The sequence below is a fragment of the Dreissena polymorpha genome, chromosome 2, assembly GCF_020536995.1.
Source record: "Dreissena polymorpha isolate Duluth1 chromosome 2, UMN_Dpol_1.0, whole genome shotgun sequence".
In the NCBI taxonomy this organism is placed as follows: domain Eukaryota; kingdom Metazoa; phylum Mollusca; class Bivalvia; order Myida; family Dreissenidae; genus Dreissena; species Dreissena polymorpha.
In genome coordinates this window covers 129,807,372-129,827,415 of record NC_068356.1, presented here as the reverse complement: position 1 = coordinate 129,827,415, position 20,044 = coordinate 129,807,372, and the positions used below count along the sequence as shown (strand labels likewise).

General features: G+C 35.3%; 2 protein-coding genes and 1 long non-coding RNA gene across 5 annotated transcripts in view; 2 read left to right on the top strand and 1 right to left on the bottom strand.

Moving 5' to 3' along the window:
* LOC127868986 (CD109 antigen-like) overlaps nucleotides 1–20,044 on the top strand; it is a 201,784-nt gene that overhangs the window by 166,829 nt on the left and 14,911 nt on the right. The window lies entirely within an intron of this gene.
* Nucleotides 1–20,044, bottom strand: part of LOC127868988 (uncharacterized) — a 28,436-nt gene that overhangs the window by 7,120 nt on the left and 1,272 nt on the right. The window contains exons 1-3 of one of the 3 annotated variants that reach the window (XR_008044356.1): nucleotides 18,911–19,984; nucleotides 6,462–6,565; nucleotides 2,710–2,846 (exon numbers count right to left, since the gene is read on the bottom strand). This is a non-coding gene — a long non-coding RNA (uncharacterized LOC127868988). Of the gene's footprint in view, nucleotides 1–2,709; nucleotides 2,847–6,461; nucleotides 6,566–18,910; nucleotides 19,985–20,044 lie in introns of those variants that run through there. The other 2 variants (XR_008044355.1, XR_008044354.1) reach the window with 2 other exon arrangements.
* LOC127868987 (CD109 antigen-like) lies at nucleotides 1,078–19,843 on the top strand. Its single transcript, XM_052411214.1, has 18 exons — nucleotides 1,078–1,211; nucleotides 2,252–2,318; nucleotides 2,703–2,863; nucleotides 4,768–4,787; nucleotides 5,018–5,171; nucleotides 5,758–5,828; nucleotides 6,621–6,767; nucleotides 7,439–7,478; nucleotides 7,683–7,767; nucleotides 8,110–8,233; nucleotides 9,303–9,527; nucleotides 9,749–10,021; nucleotides 11,814–11,912; nucleotides 14,307–14,369; nucleotides 17,935–18,123; nucleotides 18,350–18,500; nucleotides 18,883–19,020; nucleotides 19,798–19,843. Exons 1-16 carry the CDS (start codon nucleotides 1,202–1,204, stop codon nucleotides 18,479–18,481), a joined length of 1,860 nt encoding a protein of 619 aa, XP_052267174.1. The 5' UTR covers nucleotides 1,078–1,201; the 3' UTR covers nucleotides 18,482–18,500; nucleotides 18,883–19,020; nucleotides 19,798–19,843.

The window sequence follows — 20,044 nt, the reverse complement described above, 5'->3', positions numbered from 1 at the left end:
TAACTTTGCTTTATGTTTCGCATTGTTATTTCCGTCTGTTGGCAAAAAGAAACTAGTTATTTTTCGCTTCGACGCCATGTCTGTTCAAGTTCAATGAACACGTGTGAATTAGTCGACTGTTTCATCTTCTTTGTACCAATACCATTTGCGTATCTGTACTATAAGTATACCAGTCTACATACAAGGTGCGCGCTTCCGCATCGTGTCTCGTGTTATCTCTTGAGTGTCCTCCTCAATGTGCATATCCAGACAAGACTGGGCGTATGCGCAGGTTGACCTGGAGATACGCTGACAGCATATTGTATAACTCCAATTTTCTCAAACTTGAATTTGGGGTTAATGCGTAACTGTAACTGGACCAAAATGTGTGTCTATGTTTCGTATGAACGTGCAGAGAGTGGTCTGCATTTCACTACACTGATAAGTGTTGCATCCTTTATTACAAAGACGCGGGGTCGTTGCCAATGTAACTGGTAAATATGCTAAAATCAGCCAATGCTATAAATGGAGTGTATTCGTGCGGGTCTCCTGGCGTTATGTAAAGGTCATTCAAGGTGAAGGACTGGGTTCGATATCTGCGCCGAAAAAAGATCGAAGAATACACCGACAATACCAACTATATTACAGTTACATTTTGGAGAATAGCTCACCCAGTTCATAAACTATATCATAAACGTATCATTTCATAGAGACTGTCGCACTGCGGCGGCCAACAAACAGCACAGGCTACACAGCGCAATAAATGCAAATCAATTTGGATAATACCAGTTATACTCTTCCTTAAATGACCTGAATTGAGCACATGTGTATGTTAGCATTAACGCATGTTAGCTTTGCGATTAAGTAAAACTGCCGTAGAAGAGAATATAAATCCAACCGTATAACAATTTTATTACGCAATGTTTAATATAACGAAATACAACTTTTTTGGAGGGACGCCGAACCTTAGGTAAATGCAATATAGCTTAATCATTTCCTTGAAACTAATTGCAAGGCTTTAGATTTCGAAATTGTAAACAATTTTGTATCGCGTGTAGCTGCAGACGATAAACAAATCGCTAATGACGTCTTTCGCCTTATCAAGCGCTCGCCGTTGTTTACAAGATTCAGTTTAGTTCGTCGAAAACATTTCCGCATCCTCGCTTTTCAGACAGGTATATTAGCGCAGAAATAAAATACCATTAACATTTACACCGACGAGATGTTACAAGGTACGTAAAATGTTTTCTGTTACGTTGCATAAAACACTAAAATTGCGGCATGTTATTGTCTAATATATAAAAGATGTTCGTAAAATTTAAATATCAATAAAAAAGTAAAATGAAAGACGTTTTAGAATAATAAGTCTTTGATTATCATAAATGTTAAAGTTTGACAAAAATAAACAAACACAACTGAATATATGTGAATAAATAATTATATTAAGCGCACGCAATTGTTTTCATGATTTTATAATGTTCAATTTGAATATAAAACATAAACATTAAATGTACAATTAAGAGCGTTATAATTTATAGATATACATTTATCTGTAAATATAATTATAACGTTACTTGCGCCCAGGGCTCGTTTTAAATGGCCAATTAAGAAATCGAAAATGTATTTAGCGCGATGTTACATTTATTGGGGTGGGATATGACCGACGGAAGTCCATGAAATTAAATGAAAATATGCTCTTTGGGCCCGTATTCACCAAAATATTCTTAGACTTAAGTCTAAGAATAAAGAATATTCTTTAAATTGATATATTCAAATATTGCTTGAATTTTGAGTCAAACTTGACATTAAACATCTCAATCTATATCATTCTTCATGTACGACATTTTGTTAATGACACAATCACCAGTGGAGGTCTGTATATATTCAAACACTGAACGCGTTTTTCTTGGTTCCAAGTCTATTCTTTATTCTTAAGTCTAGGAATGGGTTGGTGAATACGGGCCCTGGTCTTGATATAATCGTTATATAATTGTTGTATCGTCGCTCGCTGTATATGTACACCGATTTTATAATTTCATGACGTATTCTTAGCTGGTCAGGCTAGCTCCTTCGTGTTTTATTGATACCAATCAGAACTGAAAGGAGTTGATCATTTGGCAAATAACACACTTGTAATCGCATTTTGATTCTTAATAATATCGTTTATGCCATTAATGGTTAGTAAGTTTACACGGTCTATTTAACTGGAAAAATATCGTTCTTATCATATTTATTTTAAGTTTGACTCCTGAAAATGTATTTTAATTTGCAGGCATACAGCACGGTATAATTGTAGCGGGTATATTATTGGTGACGTCACAACATGCTGAATGCGTGAAGTAAGTGTAAAATTAAACATACGAACACAGTTTGGATTAACATTTATCTTCAATTGTGATTTCCTTTATTTATATCAAATAATGATACAAATAATACACATACTGCACCAGTTGAATATTCTTAAAATACGTCATTTAGCGTGATCTATTCATGCATACTTACTCCGGCGGGAGTAGGTTTGAGATGTGGTCCATCCGCATTGTAAATTAACTTTGCCGTAACTACGTTCACTACGGAACTGTCATATGTATACCAAATCCAGCATCGATGCACAATTTTAATAAGATGAACACTACCAAGTACCACCGGTAATATTTTATTTATTTTGTTTCACTTGAAAAACGACAATTGAAAATCAATTTTTATCGTCGCTCATATTTCAGTTCGTACCTGTTCGTAGCGCCGAACGCTTTTCGGCCTGGTCAAACATACAGTGTTCATGGTCAGTTACTTCGGCCAGTGTCAAGCCCGGTCACCGTGGAGGTAAAACTGACAGGAACTGAGACTGTGGCGGTCACTGCCGCAACCTTTAACGACCAGAATGGTAGGTATATATAGGACATTTGATAAGCATTTACCGGTACGCTTTATATCACAAGCGGGGCGGCAGTTTATTAGTGCTGTTTCAAGCTGTCAGCGAAATCAATAACTTGGTTGTTGTATATTACAACTATTACTGTTTTAAAGCTTATACGAAAGCAGAGAGTTTTATCACTTTATTTCACGGATTTAATTTTACAATCAGATTTTAGAACGTTTGCAGTTGGTCAACTGTTCAGAATATTAAAAAAAACTCCTAATTGAAATCGTTACTTAAATTGAACTTTCAGACTGTGTATATGATAAATAATGCTGTCCGCTTAAGAAGTCCAACATTAGTAATAACGAATACATGTGTGTACTAGAAAGGCAACACTAGTAATCACGAATACATGTGTGTACTAGAAAGGCAACACTAGTAATCACGAATACATGTGTGTACTAGAAAGGCAACACTAGTAATCACGAATACATGTGTGAACTAGAAGAAAGGCACACACTAGTAATCACGAATACATGTGTGTACTAGAAAGGCAACACTAGTAATCACGAATACATGTGTGTACTAGAAAGGCAACACTAGTAATCACGAATACATGTGTGTACTAGAAAGGCAACACTAGTAATCACGAATACATGTGTGTACTAGAAAGGCAACACTAGTAATCACGAGTACATGTATGCTACTAGAAAGGCAACACTAGTAATCAAGAATACAGTGTGTACTAGAAAGACAACACTAGTAATCACGAATACAGTATGTACTAAAATACTGTGTACTAGAAAGGCAACACTAGTAATCACGAATACATGTGTGTACTAGAAAGGCAACACTAGTAATCACGAATACATGTGTGTACTAGAAAGGCAACACTAGTAATCACGAATACATGTGGTACTAGAAAGGCAACACTAGTAATCACGAATACATGTGTGTACTAGAAAGGCAACACTAGTAATCACGAGTACATGTATGTACTAGAAAGGCAACACTAGTAATCACGAATACATGTGTGTACTAGAAAGACAACACTAGTAATCACGAATACATGTATGTACTAGAAGGCAACACTAGTAAGCAGGCATATATGTATGCACTAGAAACACAACAATAATATCAGGCAGACATATATGTATTAAAAAGGCAGGCACTAGAAATCAGGCAAACATGTATGTACTAGGAAAGGCAACACTAGTAATCAGGCATACATATGTGTACTAGAAACGCAACAATAGTAATCAGGCAGACATGTATGTATTAAAAAGGCAGCACTAGAAATCAGGCAAACATGTATGTACTAGAAAGGCATACTAGTAATCAAGCATACATGTTTGTACTAGAAAGGCAATACTAGTAATCAGTCATACATGTATGTACTAGAAAGGCATACTAGTAATCGAGCATACATGTATGTACTAGAAAGGCATAAACTAGTAATCAGGCATACATGTATGTACTAGAAAGGCAATACTAGTAATCAGGCCTACATGTTTGTACTAGAAAGGCAACATACGTAATCAGGCATACATGTATGTACTAGAAAGGCTACACTAGTAATCAGGCATATATGTATGTAATAGAAAGGCAACACTAGTAATCATACATGTATGTATCGACAAACTTTTTTGGATATGTTAAAAAATTATATTAGCGATTTCATCAAAACATAACTTTTACTGGATAATTATGTTCGTGAAAAGAAGGAATATGCATGATGTTTATACGTGTACATATTTGATGCAAGTAAAGTCGATATACCGCTTTAGAAGAAAAAACCCTAGTTTAAGTAGTTTTCATGCATTTTGTCAATTTAAGAAATTTGTTACTAAGTTTTCAAAAAATATGTTTTTAGCGCAAAATTTCAGTTAACTAGTATGGTGTTGTAGAAAACCATTATTTTGTTTCAGATTTCACGGTCAAGCTGATTGTAAGTAAAAACTAATTTTCTGTTTAAAGTTATTTTAATTTTTTTATTTCAGTCCATCAAATATACCGCCAAATATTATTGTGCATACTATTACAAACGTAAGGAGTTTGCAATATAGAGACACTTGCTTCGGTTTTTAAATGCTCTTTTCATAACTGATAATCGTTTGTTTAATTTGGTAAACAACTTATATGCTTTTAACACAGAGTCTACTGATAACGTTTATTCAGATTCCAAACAGTGTTAGTAAAGGCAAATTTCGCCTGGAGATCGAAGGTTCGGGAGGGTTGACATTCAACGAAACCAAGGACGTAAGGCTCGAGCCCAAGGTGACATCTGTATACATACAGACTGACAAGGCTGTCTACAAACCTGGACAAACCGGTAAGAATAACTGACAGGTGTTTGCCAACATTATGTCTAACAACGAATATGTTTCTAATGGTATCAGGAGGTTGTCAGCTTAGACTGACTATCCCCGATCGTGATGTTACGTGTGTAACTGGTAGATGACACTTTGTTTACCAATTAATTAAGGTGACATATTCAGATTAGGCAACACCTATACAAGTTATTAATAGTACTATATATATACCGGCATTAGTGAAGACATTTTGAAAAACTGCTAATTGAGATGATTTGTCGAGTTACTTGGTAAACAGTAATAAGCGAGATAATCAGCAAATTCACTTAGGAACATATGTTTGTAGGTTTGTAATTAAATATTAACATTCATATAAAACACTGTGTAAGTGTCCAATTTACATGAAGCTTCTATGGTCACGTAGGAGTTGGGTGAAGGTATTAACAGTAAACGATCCCTGCTCGTTGTATTTTACATGTTTGCTTTAAGTTTGTAGCCCTCGTATAACATAGCAGCCGTTACTCTATTGTATTATGATTGATAACGGATACTAAAAATACACATTTTACAAATCCAAATTACAATATTTCTTACAATATATTTCAGTTCACTTCCGAGTGTTTGGAGTTACGCCAGATCTTCGTGTTGTATTTGACAAACTCCAAGTGGAATTATATGTACGTTTAAATATACATATATATTTATTTATTTAGAATGAAACATATACATTTTTTTAACACAGTCGTATGATAAACAAAGCGTCTAATCAAAAGGAGCGTCCGCTGAAGAAATGCCTTTCTCTTGTTAAACAAGCGGTTACTATTATGCAAATACCTGAATATACAGTGACATTGTGTGACTCTACTTAATGTTGATAAAGTTACATTTCTTTTCCTGTAATAGTCGCTCACTGTACTCGTTCATTTATCATTATGCTAGTGCTTTAGGTATTCAATATGATTTTGCTGTTTTTTCCACAAACCATTAAAGAATGCATTATAAAATTATCGCAAGCATGGCGACCGAATATCAGATACATGTCGATAGAATGAAATTTACTAATGAAGATTTAACTTTCTACAATGCAATAATATTAGACATTTAAATTACTGTTGTAAAGGTGTTGTTTTTTTTATTCGGATCTCGTGCATATTGATTGGTATTTTAACAAGCAATTTCACAAAGACTTCCAGCACATTATCACATTGAAGATGTATTTGAAAAGCCTATGTCAACACATAACATCAAATATAAATGTAAGAAAGCTTGCTAATAAATTTAAATGCGCAGATAATGTGTAATGATATTACGTATTGACGCCTTTTTGCACGAATCCAAACATATATCGTGCGGAGACCTCGGTGTCGGTGACACATCTTGTTTTGTAATGGAAGGTCAGGTAAACCACTTCAGGCTGTAAAGATATTTAAAGTTATGATAATCACTTGATTAAATGGAATGAATTTCAGGATCCAAAGGACAACAAAATCAACCAATGGCACGTAGATGCGGCGGAAGTGACGTCACTAGGGGGCGTGTACGTCCAGCACCAGGTCATGTCGGAGTCCCCCGTGCTCGGCACGTGGAAACTGAAGGCTAAACTGCTCTCGTACGAGGTACACACATGTAATGGATATTTTCCTACTGTTTACTTTCTTACAATTTCTATTAGCAACCGTGTGTGTATTGTTTCGAAAATATCATTTAAAATTTAAATTCAAATATAATAATATTATTATACATTATATCAAATATTATATGATATTCATTGCCTCAATAATTATCTTACACAAAAAGTAAAGGACAACAATTTAGCTCAACACACGCTAGTTGTTCATGCTTGATTGGTCATTGTCGGCTCATGTACTACGGATAGAATAGTAAAAAGTATGGCTGGGTATTTAAAGTAATTTTCCGTAACTGTGGTGTCTTGTTGTAAACTTAAAGAGTACCTGGGGTACTGATAAGAAGTACATGAGCCAAAAACGACCAATTGAGCCTCTGGTGAATGGAAATTGTCGGCTCAGGTACTATTACAATTATGCCTTGTACTATTAAGTCTACTAAAATGTTCACATTAAAATGCCCGTAATAATCGTGCCTCTTTTTAATGGATATCACCATATAAACCTGTCGCATGAAATTTAATAAGACGGACCAAGTGTTGTGACAATATCCCAATGTCAACTTATAAAAGTAACTAAGTAATCGAATGATACATAGTGTATGTGGTAAATTGTACATTCGTTAAATAGTTAGTGTATCAATTATCATTCTTTAAATTTAGGGAGACTACGAAGAAAAGACATTTAAAGTTGACGAGTATGGTATGTCAACTCTTTTATAGACTTTTATTGATATTAACATACCATTCTGTTAAATAAACATATCTAGGCATGATGATATTTTTGTTGTCTGTGCACATTACGTAAACGTTAAAAGACTTAATGTTGTTTCAGATTTTTGGAATGTTTTAATAGAACATGCACGATTTAACTCGTGTTTATTATTTTCGGACGCTTTTCTTACAGTTCTGCCAAAATTTGAAGTTGAACTTGACCTTCCGAGCTTCGGACGAACACAAGAAAACGAATTCACTGGAAACATAAAAGCGAAGTAGGCATAATTCGATATGCAATACAAACTAAAAATAACCGTTTAAACACAATGTTACATACTGTCTAAGCTTGTTTAATTTATTAAATAAAGAAGCCTAAGAATTATTCGGGATTCCAATAATACCATAAAAGAGATATAGATGATAACTTAATTTGAATTTTCAATCCTGCTAGCGATGTCATATTACGTTTGGATTGCCCTTCCATTTCGGTAAGTTGGCGTTTAACTAAACAGAGCGTAGCTCGTGAGGTAATACGTATATCAAGAGATTCCATCTACTCAAGAACGCACTGGCGTTCTCCCCCGTCTAATTAATTACATAAACACGGTTGTTTGCAGGTATACATTCGGCAAGCCCGTCAAAGGGGAGGTAGAGCTGCGAGTGAGCCCAAAACACGAACAGTTTGAGTGGAAAAATGGGCAGCGTGTTAAAACCAGCACAACTTTTGAAATGAAAATGCCAGTAAGTTGAGACCGCATCAATGTGTTCATGGTTTGTTTAGGAAATAAATGAGTCGTGTTCTGAGAAAACTAGGCATAATGCATGTTTGTAAAGTGTCGTCCCATATTAGCCTGTGCAGTCCGCACAGGTTAATCAGGGACGACACTTTCCACTTTTATGAAATTTTTCATTTAAATAAAGTCTCTTCTTATCATAAATCCAATTTAGGCGGAAAGTGTCGTCCCTGATTAGCCTGTGCGGACTGAACAGGCTAATCTGGGACGACACTTTACGCACATGCATTATGCCCAGTTTTCTCAGAACGCGACACAAATAATGGATGCTTATGCCTATTTCACGGGGAGGGGTCATCTACGTATTGGTAAAAAAGCAGTATATGTGTGATGTCGAAACTTTACACAAAAGCAAGTTGATTTAATGCTATTTTACGAACTTTCTTTGCAGTTCTCCATTTGCACATACAATTAAATTGTACACATTTAAAGGGATCTTTTCAAGTTTTGGTACATTGACAAAATTAAAACAAATTGTTTCAGATTCGCAAATTGTCGTTGTAGTTATGATATGTGTGATGAAACAGTAATACAGAACATTTACCATGTTCTTAAATATACATTATATGCATTATTTTGACGATTTTAAAACCCTGAAAATTATAAAGCGTTGCAACGCGAAACGATTTCATAATTTGGAGAGTTTTGTTGTTGTTGTTAAATTTTGTGACACTACGAGGATTGCTTATATAAAGTATAAAATACAATAATGGAAGTGTGTGCACGGATGGCCGAGTGGTCTACGCGATAGACATTTACTCCAGGGTTCAGTGGTTCGAGCCCAGTTGATGGTTACTTTTTTTCTTTAATTTTATTCTTGTTTTTTAACTAGAGCTTTTTAGATCACATGTTTACATTCATCATTATGAAACATTTAACGACAAACTTCAATACATGCCAACATCTGTGAAAACGCCCCTTTAAATGATCATGTTCACATTTTCTGGTAGTCTACATGAATGACGTGATGACTGATAAAATAAATACGACAACAAAGAGTTCCGGTTTTGATTCAGATGGACGGCAAAGCGAGTTTTACGATAGCTACATCTCGACTGGAACAGTTAAGAGGTAGTCTAGATGGTGCCGTACTTGTCTTTGAGGCAAACGTGACGGAAAGTTTGACGCGTATGAAGCAAGGCGATACACAGGAAGTGACATTTTACAAGGAACCCTTGAAGCTGGAGTTTCCTGCGTCACTTCCGGAGACATTTAAACCTGGGATGACATATGAAGCTGTGGTATGTCCAAACAACAAAAAATAAAGAGAACTTGAGTAACTTGAGTTAAGCAAACATCAGCATATTGCCCTGTCATAAATCAACAAAACATTAACGCAATTTTAATATTCCGGAAATGCGCAATACAAATATATAAGTGTGTGTGCAAACTTTCAAAATGTTTTTTATTTATGAGGCGAATAACAAGTACCAATGATGCTATTTCACGTAATGATTTTCAGGTTAAGGTATCGCAACGTGACGACACTCCTCCAGCCAGCGTTGAAGGCCAACTGAATGTTACGGTGACGGAGTTCCGGAAGCAAAACGACACTAAACCTGTTATTGTTCCAAGGGTTGGTAACGATCGCGTTAAGAGGCGCATCGCGCGCCCAAATCCCTCAAGGGAGCTGGTTGCAACAGAGCGCCCCACGGTGTTGTATACAGTTCCAGCGGACGGCATAGTCGAGTTTCCGATATCCGTTGATCAACGGGTAGAGAAAATTACAGTTCAGGTAAGACATACGATATGTAAATGACAAAAAGTAAGTAATCATATGTGGGAAAATGTAGAAAACAAACAGCATGTTTTTGGCGGTAAATTAAGAAAAAACTAAATAGTGGTGATTGGGAACCACACAGGAACAACGTGCTATTGCAAGGGAAATCAATTGGATAGAGACGGTTTTATGAGGGGGGGGGGGGGGGTAATTCAGAAAGACAACGCAGAATTTTGAAGGAATACTCTCTAGAGAGACAGCTGTGTGTTTAAGGGGATATCCAGGCAGAAACAGAGGGGTGTTTGTGGATATAGACGTGTGCGGGTTGTCGGGGTATCAATAGGTAAACAGCAGTGTGTCGGGGAAAATCTAGTAGTAAACTGCAGAATATTGGGGATGTAAATCCAAGTTGTTGCCGGGGGAATACAGATAGAAACAGCATGGTATTTAATGTGTATCCAGAGCTTAGCAGCAGGCTGTTAAAGCGGGAATCTAGAAGAAATCAACATGACGTTTCAGGCGAAATTCAGAAGACAACAGAGGTAACATAGAGGTAAACAGCAGCGTGTTTTAGGGGCAATCAAGAGGGAGACAGCAAGGTGTGTCATGGGTAATCCAGAGGGATGCATCACAGTGTTGCAGGGTTTATCCAGAGGGAGACAGCAAGGTGTAACAGGGGTATTTCAGAGAGGGACAGCACAGTGTTGCAGGGGCTATTGAGACGCAGACAGCAAGGTGTGTCATGGGTAATCCAGAGGGATGCAGCACAGTGTTGCAGGCGCTATCCAGAGGGAGACAGCAAGATGTTGCAGAGGGGAACAGCACAGCGTTTTAGGGGTAATCCAGAAGGGGACAGACACAGTGTTGCAGGGTGACCCAAGCGGAGGGGGCAGCAAGGTGTGGTAGGGGGATACCATAGGGAAACAGCAGGTTGTTGAAGCAATTAAGAGGGAAACATCAAAATGCCCGGAGTCACACATACGGGTGTCACATGGGTAGTCCAGATTGGGGAGCAAAGTGTTTTCGGGGTAATCTAGACCAAAACAGCAGGTTGTTGGGGTTAATTCAGAGAGAAACGACAGGGTTTTTAGGGGGGATGGGTGGCTGGAGAAATACAGGGCAATCATGCGTTTTTTAGGAGGAAACAATAAGGAACATACGTATGTCAGAGGGGTGATTCAGAGAGAAGCAGATGAGTGTTGGGGGGGGGGGGGGGGAACAACCAGGTGACCCAGGGGTTATTCAGATATAAACATCAGGGCGTTGCAGAAATATGAAAGAGAGAAACAGCAGGGTGCCGGGGGGATCCAGGGCGAAACAGAAGGGTGTTGAAGAGGTTAAGCAGAGGAAGCAGCAGTGTGCCGGGAGGGGGAATTTAGAGGAAACAGCATGGTGTCAGTTTGGTGGAATTCAGAAAAAAACAAAGCTTTTGATGGGTAATACCGATAGGAATAGCATGGTGTTGACCGTAAATACAGATTGTAACAAAAGGGTGAGGGGACATAATTTCTAAGAGTATTCGAGGGTGATGCATACTGCCCTAATTTACCACTACCTACTGCTCATTCAATACGGAATTAATTACAATCAGCATGGATTTGTAGCTGCAAATTCTTTGTTTAAAAGCCATGCTTACATATCAAGCTGCACTACTGATCAGTTCAAACTCCTCTATTTCATAGTCATCGCTTAGAATATATTTTATATATGCTTTTATAGAGAATTATTATTAATTGTATGTTTGATCTGGTTCACAAAATAGAATAATTATGTATACCATGTATAATGTTTAAAATCATATTTACAGGCAAAGCTGAATACCGTAAAAGTTTCAAAAACGCTCAAAAAGAGGCACTCTCCCAGCGCCAACTTTCTGCAGTTGCGATCTCTGACGAATAAACCCAAGGTAACATTCATGCGCATTTTAACTGTAAACAAATTGAAATTTGCATACCTATGTGCATTAGATCTTATACGATTTCTCATATTTTGGAATTGCGACGTGTCATAAATGCCTTACTTATATTTCCCAATTACTTTCAATTCGTACGATATCGGGGTAAGTACAATCTGCGTTTTAACTCTGTCAAACTCTTGAAAAATTAGTGCGTCAAAATTATTATGAGTCCTCATGTGTTGTTTTGATATCATTTGACATAATTGGACAGTCATACACGAACATTATGATCATGCTAAATTTGTTTAATTACTGAATACCTAAAATACATGTATGTGCTTGTAAATGAAGAAGCTACGGGCAACTAAATGTTTATAGGAATAGTGAGTATTGATTGGTCAATTTTTGTTATCGTACCGTGTGTTGTAATTAACTGTCCTGAGTATCACAACACAATAAATAAGGCATTAATGCTGAAGTGTATGTGAGCTTATACTATGTGATTTTGAGTACATATTTTTTTATTGAATTTATTTCAATGACCATTGCATAGATATTTTTCCCATTTAAATGAAGTGCAATACAAATATGTTAATATGGATGAACACGTACGCCTTTATTTATGTACTTGTGTAAGAAATAAGTGAGGTTACCTAATCAAGCGAAACAAAGTTCGTAAAATATACTTAAATCATAGTTTTTATAGTACCATCATTTCACTTAATATCGTTTTATATGCAATACTTTCGTTTCATTTTAAGCATGGTTTTCACTGAAATGGCTTATTATTGCACAATATACGTAGTAAATGCATTTCAATGGTAATGTGGTAACTTAAAGAAAGGTTATGCAGTGAACACCGATTTGTATATTCGTATACTTAAAAGTATTGCTGTAGTATATAGGAAATATATTAACATACACATAGGTATTTTCGCTGCTTGCAATACATAATATAAATAGTTTAAATTAATAAACTTATGTCATAGCCCAAAGGGCACTGAACTCCAAAATGGTTTGGTACGCAGAGAAATGGCCATTGTAAAATAAAATAACTATGTCACATAAATTGAACACTATATTAACCAGTTAAAACATATTTATAAGTCTTAAATCTAAAGCCTCTGCAAAAATACAAAAGCTATGCAATTGCATTGATTCTACAGAAAATATAACATATGTGTCAAAATTGAACATTTTTAAATGAAAATATCAAATAACGATGTAATTGTGACAATTTGCTTTTTTATTTTGGAAGAAAGTTTGAACATTTTAGAATTCAGAGCATTAGAGAGAACTTCATTGGTTTAGATAGACACTCCACTGGTTTCAATACAGTATAAACATGCTTTTGTGGACATAGCAACCAAACCACTACGTCCTATCGTTGCTTTGCGATATTTACGGTAGTATAAAGGCATAAAAACACCAATGCGGGTGTTTCACTGAATGCCTTAATAACACCTTATTTATCAAATAAAATACAAAATATATATAATTACACCCCTCCCCAATCCCAATAACAAATATCCATTTACTGCTTTAAAAAGCTTGACACATAGACCGCATTACTAAGAACACATATTCCCTCAGTAGTTCAATACCCACTAAACATATTTGCAATACTATGTACACTTACGTTTCAAACTCTGAATTTGTAGACATATTTAGTGTTCATAACATTAAACAAAATAGCAATTTTGAATTGTGCTTGCATTCCAATAAGTGCGTTATATTGACCTTAAAAATCTATTTATTGGCTTTGTTGACATCCGTGATTGGATCATTTAAACAAAGTTAATCCCTTTAAGTGCGTTGACTGTTAAATTCAAGGTTCCGTATTGAAAGTAAACATGTAGACCATTAAACAAAAGTATGCTTTCAAATATACTTTTGTTTTTTCTGTAAGAAATCATTCGAAAACGTACCATGAAACGAATGTAGCGAAATTACTATTTATGAAATGTGTTTGTTCACTAAGTTTATCCCATGACGCTGCCATAAAAGCCATTTAGCATTAAACGATAATTCTTCATTAAATTTCAGACAGGTGATTACCATACATAAGATATCGTCAATTTATTGTAGAATTTTATTACTTGTTCTGCTTGAATATAGTTTAAATACATATCACACGAAGTTGTCGACATTTATATTTGATATTCAAACACACGGTACCTGGAATAACATATATTGCCTTCAATCAAGACAACAACGTTTACTGCACATCAAATCCGTTTTCGGCCTGTCGCAAATGTCACTCAATTCTACAGTATTACAAATATTTACAGTAGGTAGGAACAAGATGTGATTTATTCCAAATACGTATTGTTCCTTTTTTACAGCGGCCCTGGTAGGTCTGTACTTTAGATTTAAGTTTAATTAATTGAAATAATTTTACAGGCGGGCGAGACGATGGCGATTGCAATTAGAGCAACCGAATCAGTTGATGATGTTATCTATCAGGTAAAACTAGTTAAGGCTGAGCCTACGTTTGCTTTTCAATACATTAATACATCACTTATAATCGCCTTAAATTACTTTTTTAATTAAATGAATCAGTCCAACATTTATTTCCAAGTTAAGAAAGTATTTTTATGATTTGAAAAATAACTACATGTAATAATGATGCAATTTAAACTAAGAAGCTTTAGTGCATTTATTTTTTCGCAGAAAATCTTACTTCCACTTGCGAACGGGATACTTAATCAGGGTGCAGAATCAACGGGGTTTTCGTGGATTTACACATGGGCTGGACATAATGTAAACACACCGTTAAGAACTTTATTTTTGCGAAAATCTCAGATTATTGAAATAATTTGCAAAATCTTAAGTGCATAAAAGACAGTTTTTCTTGCAGTTTGTGTCGATATCTTAAGGTGTAAGAAAAAATCCTTGAATACGTCTGAAATGGGTGACACAAGTTCACGTTGCGTGAAACAAAATCGTGCAGTATATGTAGCCGGGGTTTGAGTGTATAACGCAACCTGGGTTTTACGTTCCAAGCTTTTAATACTATAAAGTTTAAATTATGTAAATGATGGCCTGAAATATGAATAAGAATCATGTTATAATTAACAAATGACAATTATAATAACGATTTAAATAATTCATTGTAATACATAATAATATGCAATACAATACAATTACATTTCAAGAAAATACAATTATATAAAATAACATGCAATACAATGTTATTCAAGAAATTACAATTATATAAACATAGAATAATGCACTCACCAGTGACCAAGACTTATTGTAGAAAGTGGCAATTAGAAAAAGCCTACTACCTCTTACAAGGTTTTACAAACAAGTGACCAAATGTTGAGTTATGATTTAAAATTATATAGATGATTATGAAATCATCTCACAATAAAAGCATGCACTGTTAGTAATTAAACTCACTCATACATCACAAAGTATCTCTCACACTGAACTTCTCTCAGTCTTTATTGGGTTAGTATTGTTAAAAGGATTTGTGTCAGAGTGAATACCCTGTTACATACTCCCTCTGTTGAAAAAAATGGCTCCTGACATTTTAAATATAGAACACAAAAATTTAAATAACATCCCTACTGTAGTAAACCCTTGACTATACCAGAAATTGAAAATTACTGCAGTACATTATTTTTATCAAATGTTGTACCAAACAAAGAGTTAAATTTCAACAGAATACTGTCTAATGATGCATTCTCACCTGCTGAGATCAGTGTTTGACGGGCTGACCCCCTGATTGAACGTCTTACTGCTTGAAGAACATTGGATGGTAACAAATTCTTATCATTCATAAGACATTTTACCTCAAACAACAATTCCTTAAAAGAAACCTCACCCTTAGGACAGGGTTCCTCTCCAGAAAAGAAAGGCAACTTTGGTACTTACATCAATTGCTGTTCCATATATCCTTTAAAACACATTTAAAACATTAAATAAATATCACAAACTAAAATGTGTCCACAGATTTGCACAGTTCACGTCAGGGTCACTGTAGTGTAACTAGTACGCGGGAATTCGTCTTAAGCGGTTCTCGATCCTGGGTCGTCGCGCTTAATGTCACTGGAAGTCACTACTCGTCCTGGTTCGAACGTAAAAAGTGTTCTATACATTAAAGTAAGTCCATACTTTCACGTATACATACACGTAGTGTATTGGAGTATTGGGAGTCAAACTGTGTAGTCTGACACTCAGGAGGACGTCTACCTCCCTACAGGAACACCTGGTTTTCTTGTGGAAACTCCCGAGTTTCCTGGTTGTCTGGATACCTGGATCTAGGATTAGATCATGGTAGAGCAGAAAGGAATCTGCCGTTGCAATATAGAAAGGAATCTGCCGTTTCCACCTTCTATTGGACAATGGGAAAATGTCCTCGCTAAGACTAAAACTTTCCTTAGCTTCTTAGGTCCTGACCATCAGAATTTCACGTCGCAAATCAAGGTGGGATTCACTTTGGAATTCACGTTGGAAATCACGTTGGAATTCACGTTGGAAATCACGTTGGAATTCACGTTGGAAATCACGTTGGAATTCAAGTTAGACATCACTTGGAAAACACGTTGGGCGCCATTTGTAGCCGGGGTTTGAGTGTATAACGCAACCTGGGTTTTACGTTCCAAGCTTTTAATACTATAAAGTTTAAATGATGTTAATGATGGCCTGAAATATGAATAAGAATCATGTTATAATTAACAAATGACAATTATAATAACGATTTAAATAATTCATTGTAATACATAATAATATGCAATACAATACAATTACATTTCAAGAAAATACAATTATATAAAATAATATGCAATACAATGTAATTCAAGAAATTACAATTATATCAACATAGAATAATGCACTCACCAGTGACCTCAAGACTTATGGTAGAAAGTGGCAATTGGAAAAAGCCTACTACCTCTTACAAGGTTTTACAAACAAGTGACCAAATGTTGAGTTATGATTTAAAATTATATAGATGACTATGAAATCATCTCACAATAAAACCATGCACTGTTAGTAATTAAACTCACTCATACATCACAAAGTATCTTTCACACTGAACTTCTCTCAGTCTTGATTGGGTTAGTATTGTTAAAAGGATTAGTGTCAGAGTGAATACCCTGTTACATATACATGATTTTTTTAACAAGAACACATTAATCCCATTAAATAAAGTAATTCTGATGTATTTCACATTGTAATAAGCAGCTTAAAAATCTGTCTTTTATGCACTAGTTGAAATTCGTAAAAAAATGTTTAAGTTATTTGGAAAAAAGCAGCACTTACCGGTGTGTCAACTTCTAATAACTTTTAATTGGGAACCCAACAAAGTCACGTGATCCTGCACCCTGTTAATGGTTAAAGTTATGTCTGCTTGCCGAATAAAGAATAGTTATATCGTAGATCACTAAGCACTGCGCACTGCCCACCCCGTTAATGTATCGCTCTTAACAATCAGACTAACAGAGTAAGTACCAAAAGTGGTGACTTCTTTCTCTCAGGTTGCATACGTAATACTTTGGTCTTAATTTTGGGGCAATGATATAAAGATTGTCAAAGTGTATAATATTTGGTTATGAGGATTTGATATTAAACTACCAAACCACTGAAAGAATTCATTAATAACTAACCAATAGTATCCACATTATAAGACAACCCAGCATATCAAACATGAAAATCTAAGGGTTAGTATGTCAGGAATGTAGTGTTTTGGATTATAAAATTTCGGGAGCTTCCAGGACCTCCGCCCCACAGGAAAACACACCACCACTTTGCACTGACCATGCAAGATTATTAGCGCCCCCTACGTCCACCTTTTTCATATTTTTATAGTTACAAGGTATGGGGTACTTTTTACTCAGAAAGGATAGTTTAAATTCCACAAGCAAACAGTTATTGAACAAATCAATAATGGGAAATTTATATATATATATATATATATATATATATATATATATATATATATATATATATATATATATATATATATATATATATATATATATATAATCTCTAAATGAATAACACCTTAACGACTGTGCTCTAGATATACGCCCGAGGCCAACTCATTAAAAGCGGTAACATCACAGTGAAGAGAAAGAGTAAAACATGGAAATTTCAAGCATCACATCACATGGCGCCAAAATCTCAAATCTTGGTGATGTACGTCAGAGCGGACGGGGAGTTGGTGGCAGACGCACTCTCCATTAATGTAGATGGAGCGTTCATGAATAAGGTAATATATGGAGCTGATCTTAATCACGTCAGCATTTTAATCTAGCATTCGGTTATACAGTTTGTTGCGGACTTAAGAAGGAACGTGTGGAGTTCTTGTTATTTTAATGGATCTAGTCGTGTTGTTTAAAGCTAAATGGTTTTGTTACGTGCGTATTGATAGCATCATTTTCGATGTGTTAAACTAAAACAATCCACAATTACGTGTTTATGTGTGTTTTAAAAAGGTGACAGTGAATTTCAATACAACCGAGGCAGTGCCGTCGGACAAGATACGTTTAGACGTATCTGCTGACGTCGGTTCGACTGTCAACGTGCTAGGCGTTCGACAAGAGTGTATTGTTGCTAGGAACCGGTAACGATATCACACAGTCACAGGTGAAAAAGCTCTTGCATTACAAATTACTTTCCAATATGAGTATTATTATCATACTCACTACTAAATAAATTGTGTCTTGCAAAATTTACGATTGAATTTAATGCTTTCAATGAATATTTCTTGGGCGTAACATCAATATTTTAAATAAGGTCTCACATAAGGTAACTTATTTCAAATGTTTAAGGCAATCACTTTCTTTTATATTTGTCTGTACTTATTTATACTTGAATTACATATTTTGATGGTTGTCACTAATTAAACAAAATATATTTTTTAATTTGTATGTTATGACCCTTACATAAGTACTATATATTACTAAAAGTAAGTACTAAATATTTATTATCCAATAAAGTCTAAATAATCTATGTTTTACATATCAAGGTAGTACAAGATTTAAACGGCTACTCACTGAAGTCTCTGACCTCCTCGTCGTTAGGTCGTCCATTTCCGGTGTGCGACTGGTTCTGCTGGCGATGGCCACTTCCGGTTGGCGGGGAGGACGTCAAGGATGTCATTGATGTAAGCATACGCACATTCTCTATGATTGTGCGTTCGCAGTTGTGTTAAACATGCATTCAAAAATAAAATTATCAGATGGTTTATCAGGTATGGCATATATTCATATACTATATATTCGTTAAGCATCTGTAAAGTGATATCGTACTTTTAAATCTGGTATTTCCATAAACATTTAAAAACATTTATTTATATAAAGGCAATACACATACAAACAAAACTAGTTATAATAGTTATCACGATTATGATTTTATCCACACAAAAACCTGGTCTGATAGCTCTATTGGTAGAACGCTATATTACAAAAACCGGGCTTATAACTTATAAGGTTAAATCCCCGGCCCGGTAATATTACTTGTATGGGAATCGGACATGATAGCTCTTTTACTACCCATCTCTCACTTTCGCTGATTACAGTTAGGCAGTTGTCAGTTACTGGCATACTCGCGTAAACTTACATTGGTAAACCATCTAACCGGTTAAAACTTAGAAGTGTAAGTTAACTGGTCCCCTTGATATGACTGAACTACTGAGGACAACGGCGAATGATCCAACGCTACAAAAGAGCAAACACAATCTATCAAACAAAATATCCTGCGTTTTTTTTTCATTAAAATACATTTGGTATTTAAATCAACTTTCATTTACCTAGTAACTACCTTCATAACACCATATATACATATATCAGAAACAATGTATTGAAATAGACATATGAAACTTTAATAGTTTCTTCTTTTTCTAATCCAATAGTTTTTCAACTAAACATGCGTATAATTTCAGGAATCCGGAGTCGTTATTCTTACCGACGCTACCGTGTACGAATGTAAGTAGTAATCATTGTAAATATTGTTTCGCTTTATTAGTATATTGAAAACCATAGTTTCCTTCGTATTTGTTTTCAAATGTAGGCGGATAGTCATGTGTTTCCCCATCTTTGAAAATTAACATTTATTATTACTTATTTTGTGGGTAAAGAGTTTTTCATAGACATTATGGATCCTATATCTTTTAGAATGTTTTTATAATT

Excerpts from the sequence above, each read along its gene's own strand:
- LOC127868987 (XM_052411214.1), top strand. Across the intron at positions 7,768-8,109 it reads ACTGGAAACATAAAAGCGAA|GTATACATTCGGCAAGCCCG; the intron begins GTAGGCATAATT and ends GGTTGTTTGCAG. Across the intron at positions 8,234-9,302 it reads CTTTTGAAATGAAAATGCCA|ATGGACGGCAAAGCGAGTTT; the intron begins GTAAGTTGAGAC and ends GTTTTGATTCAG.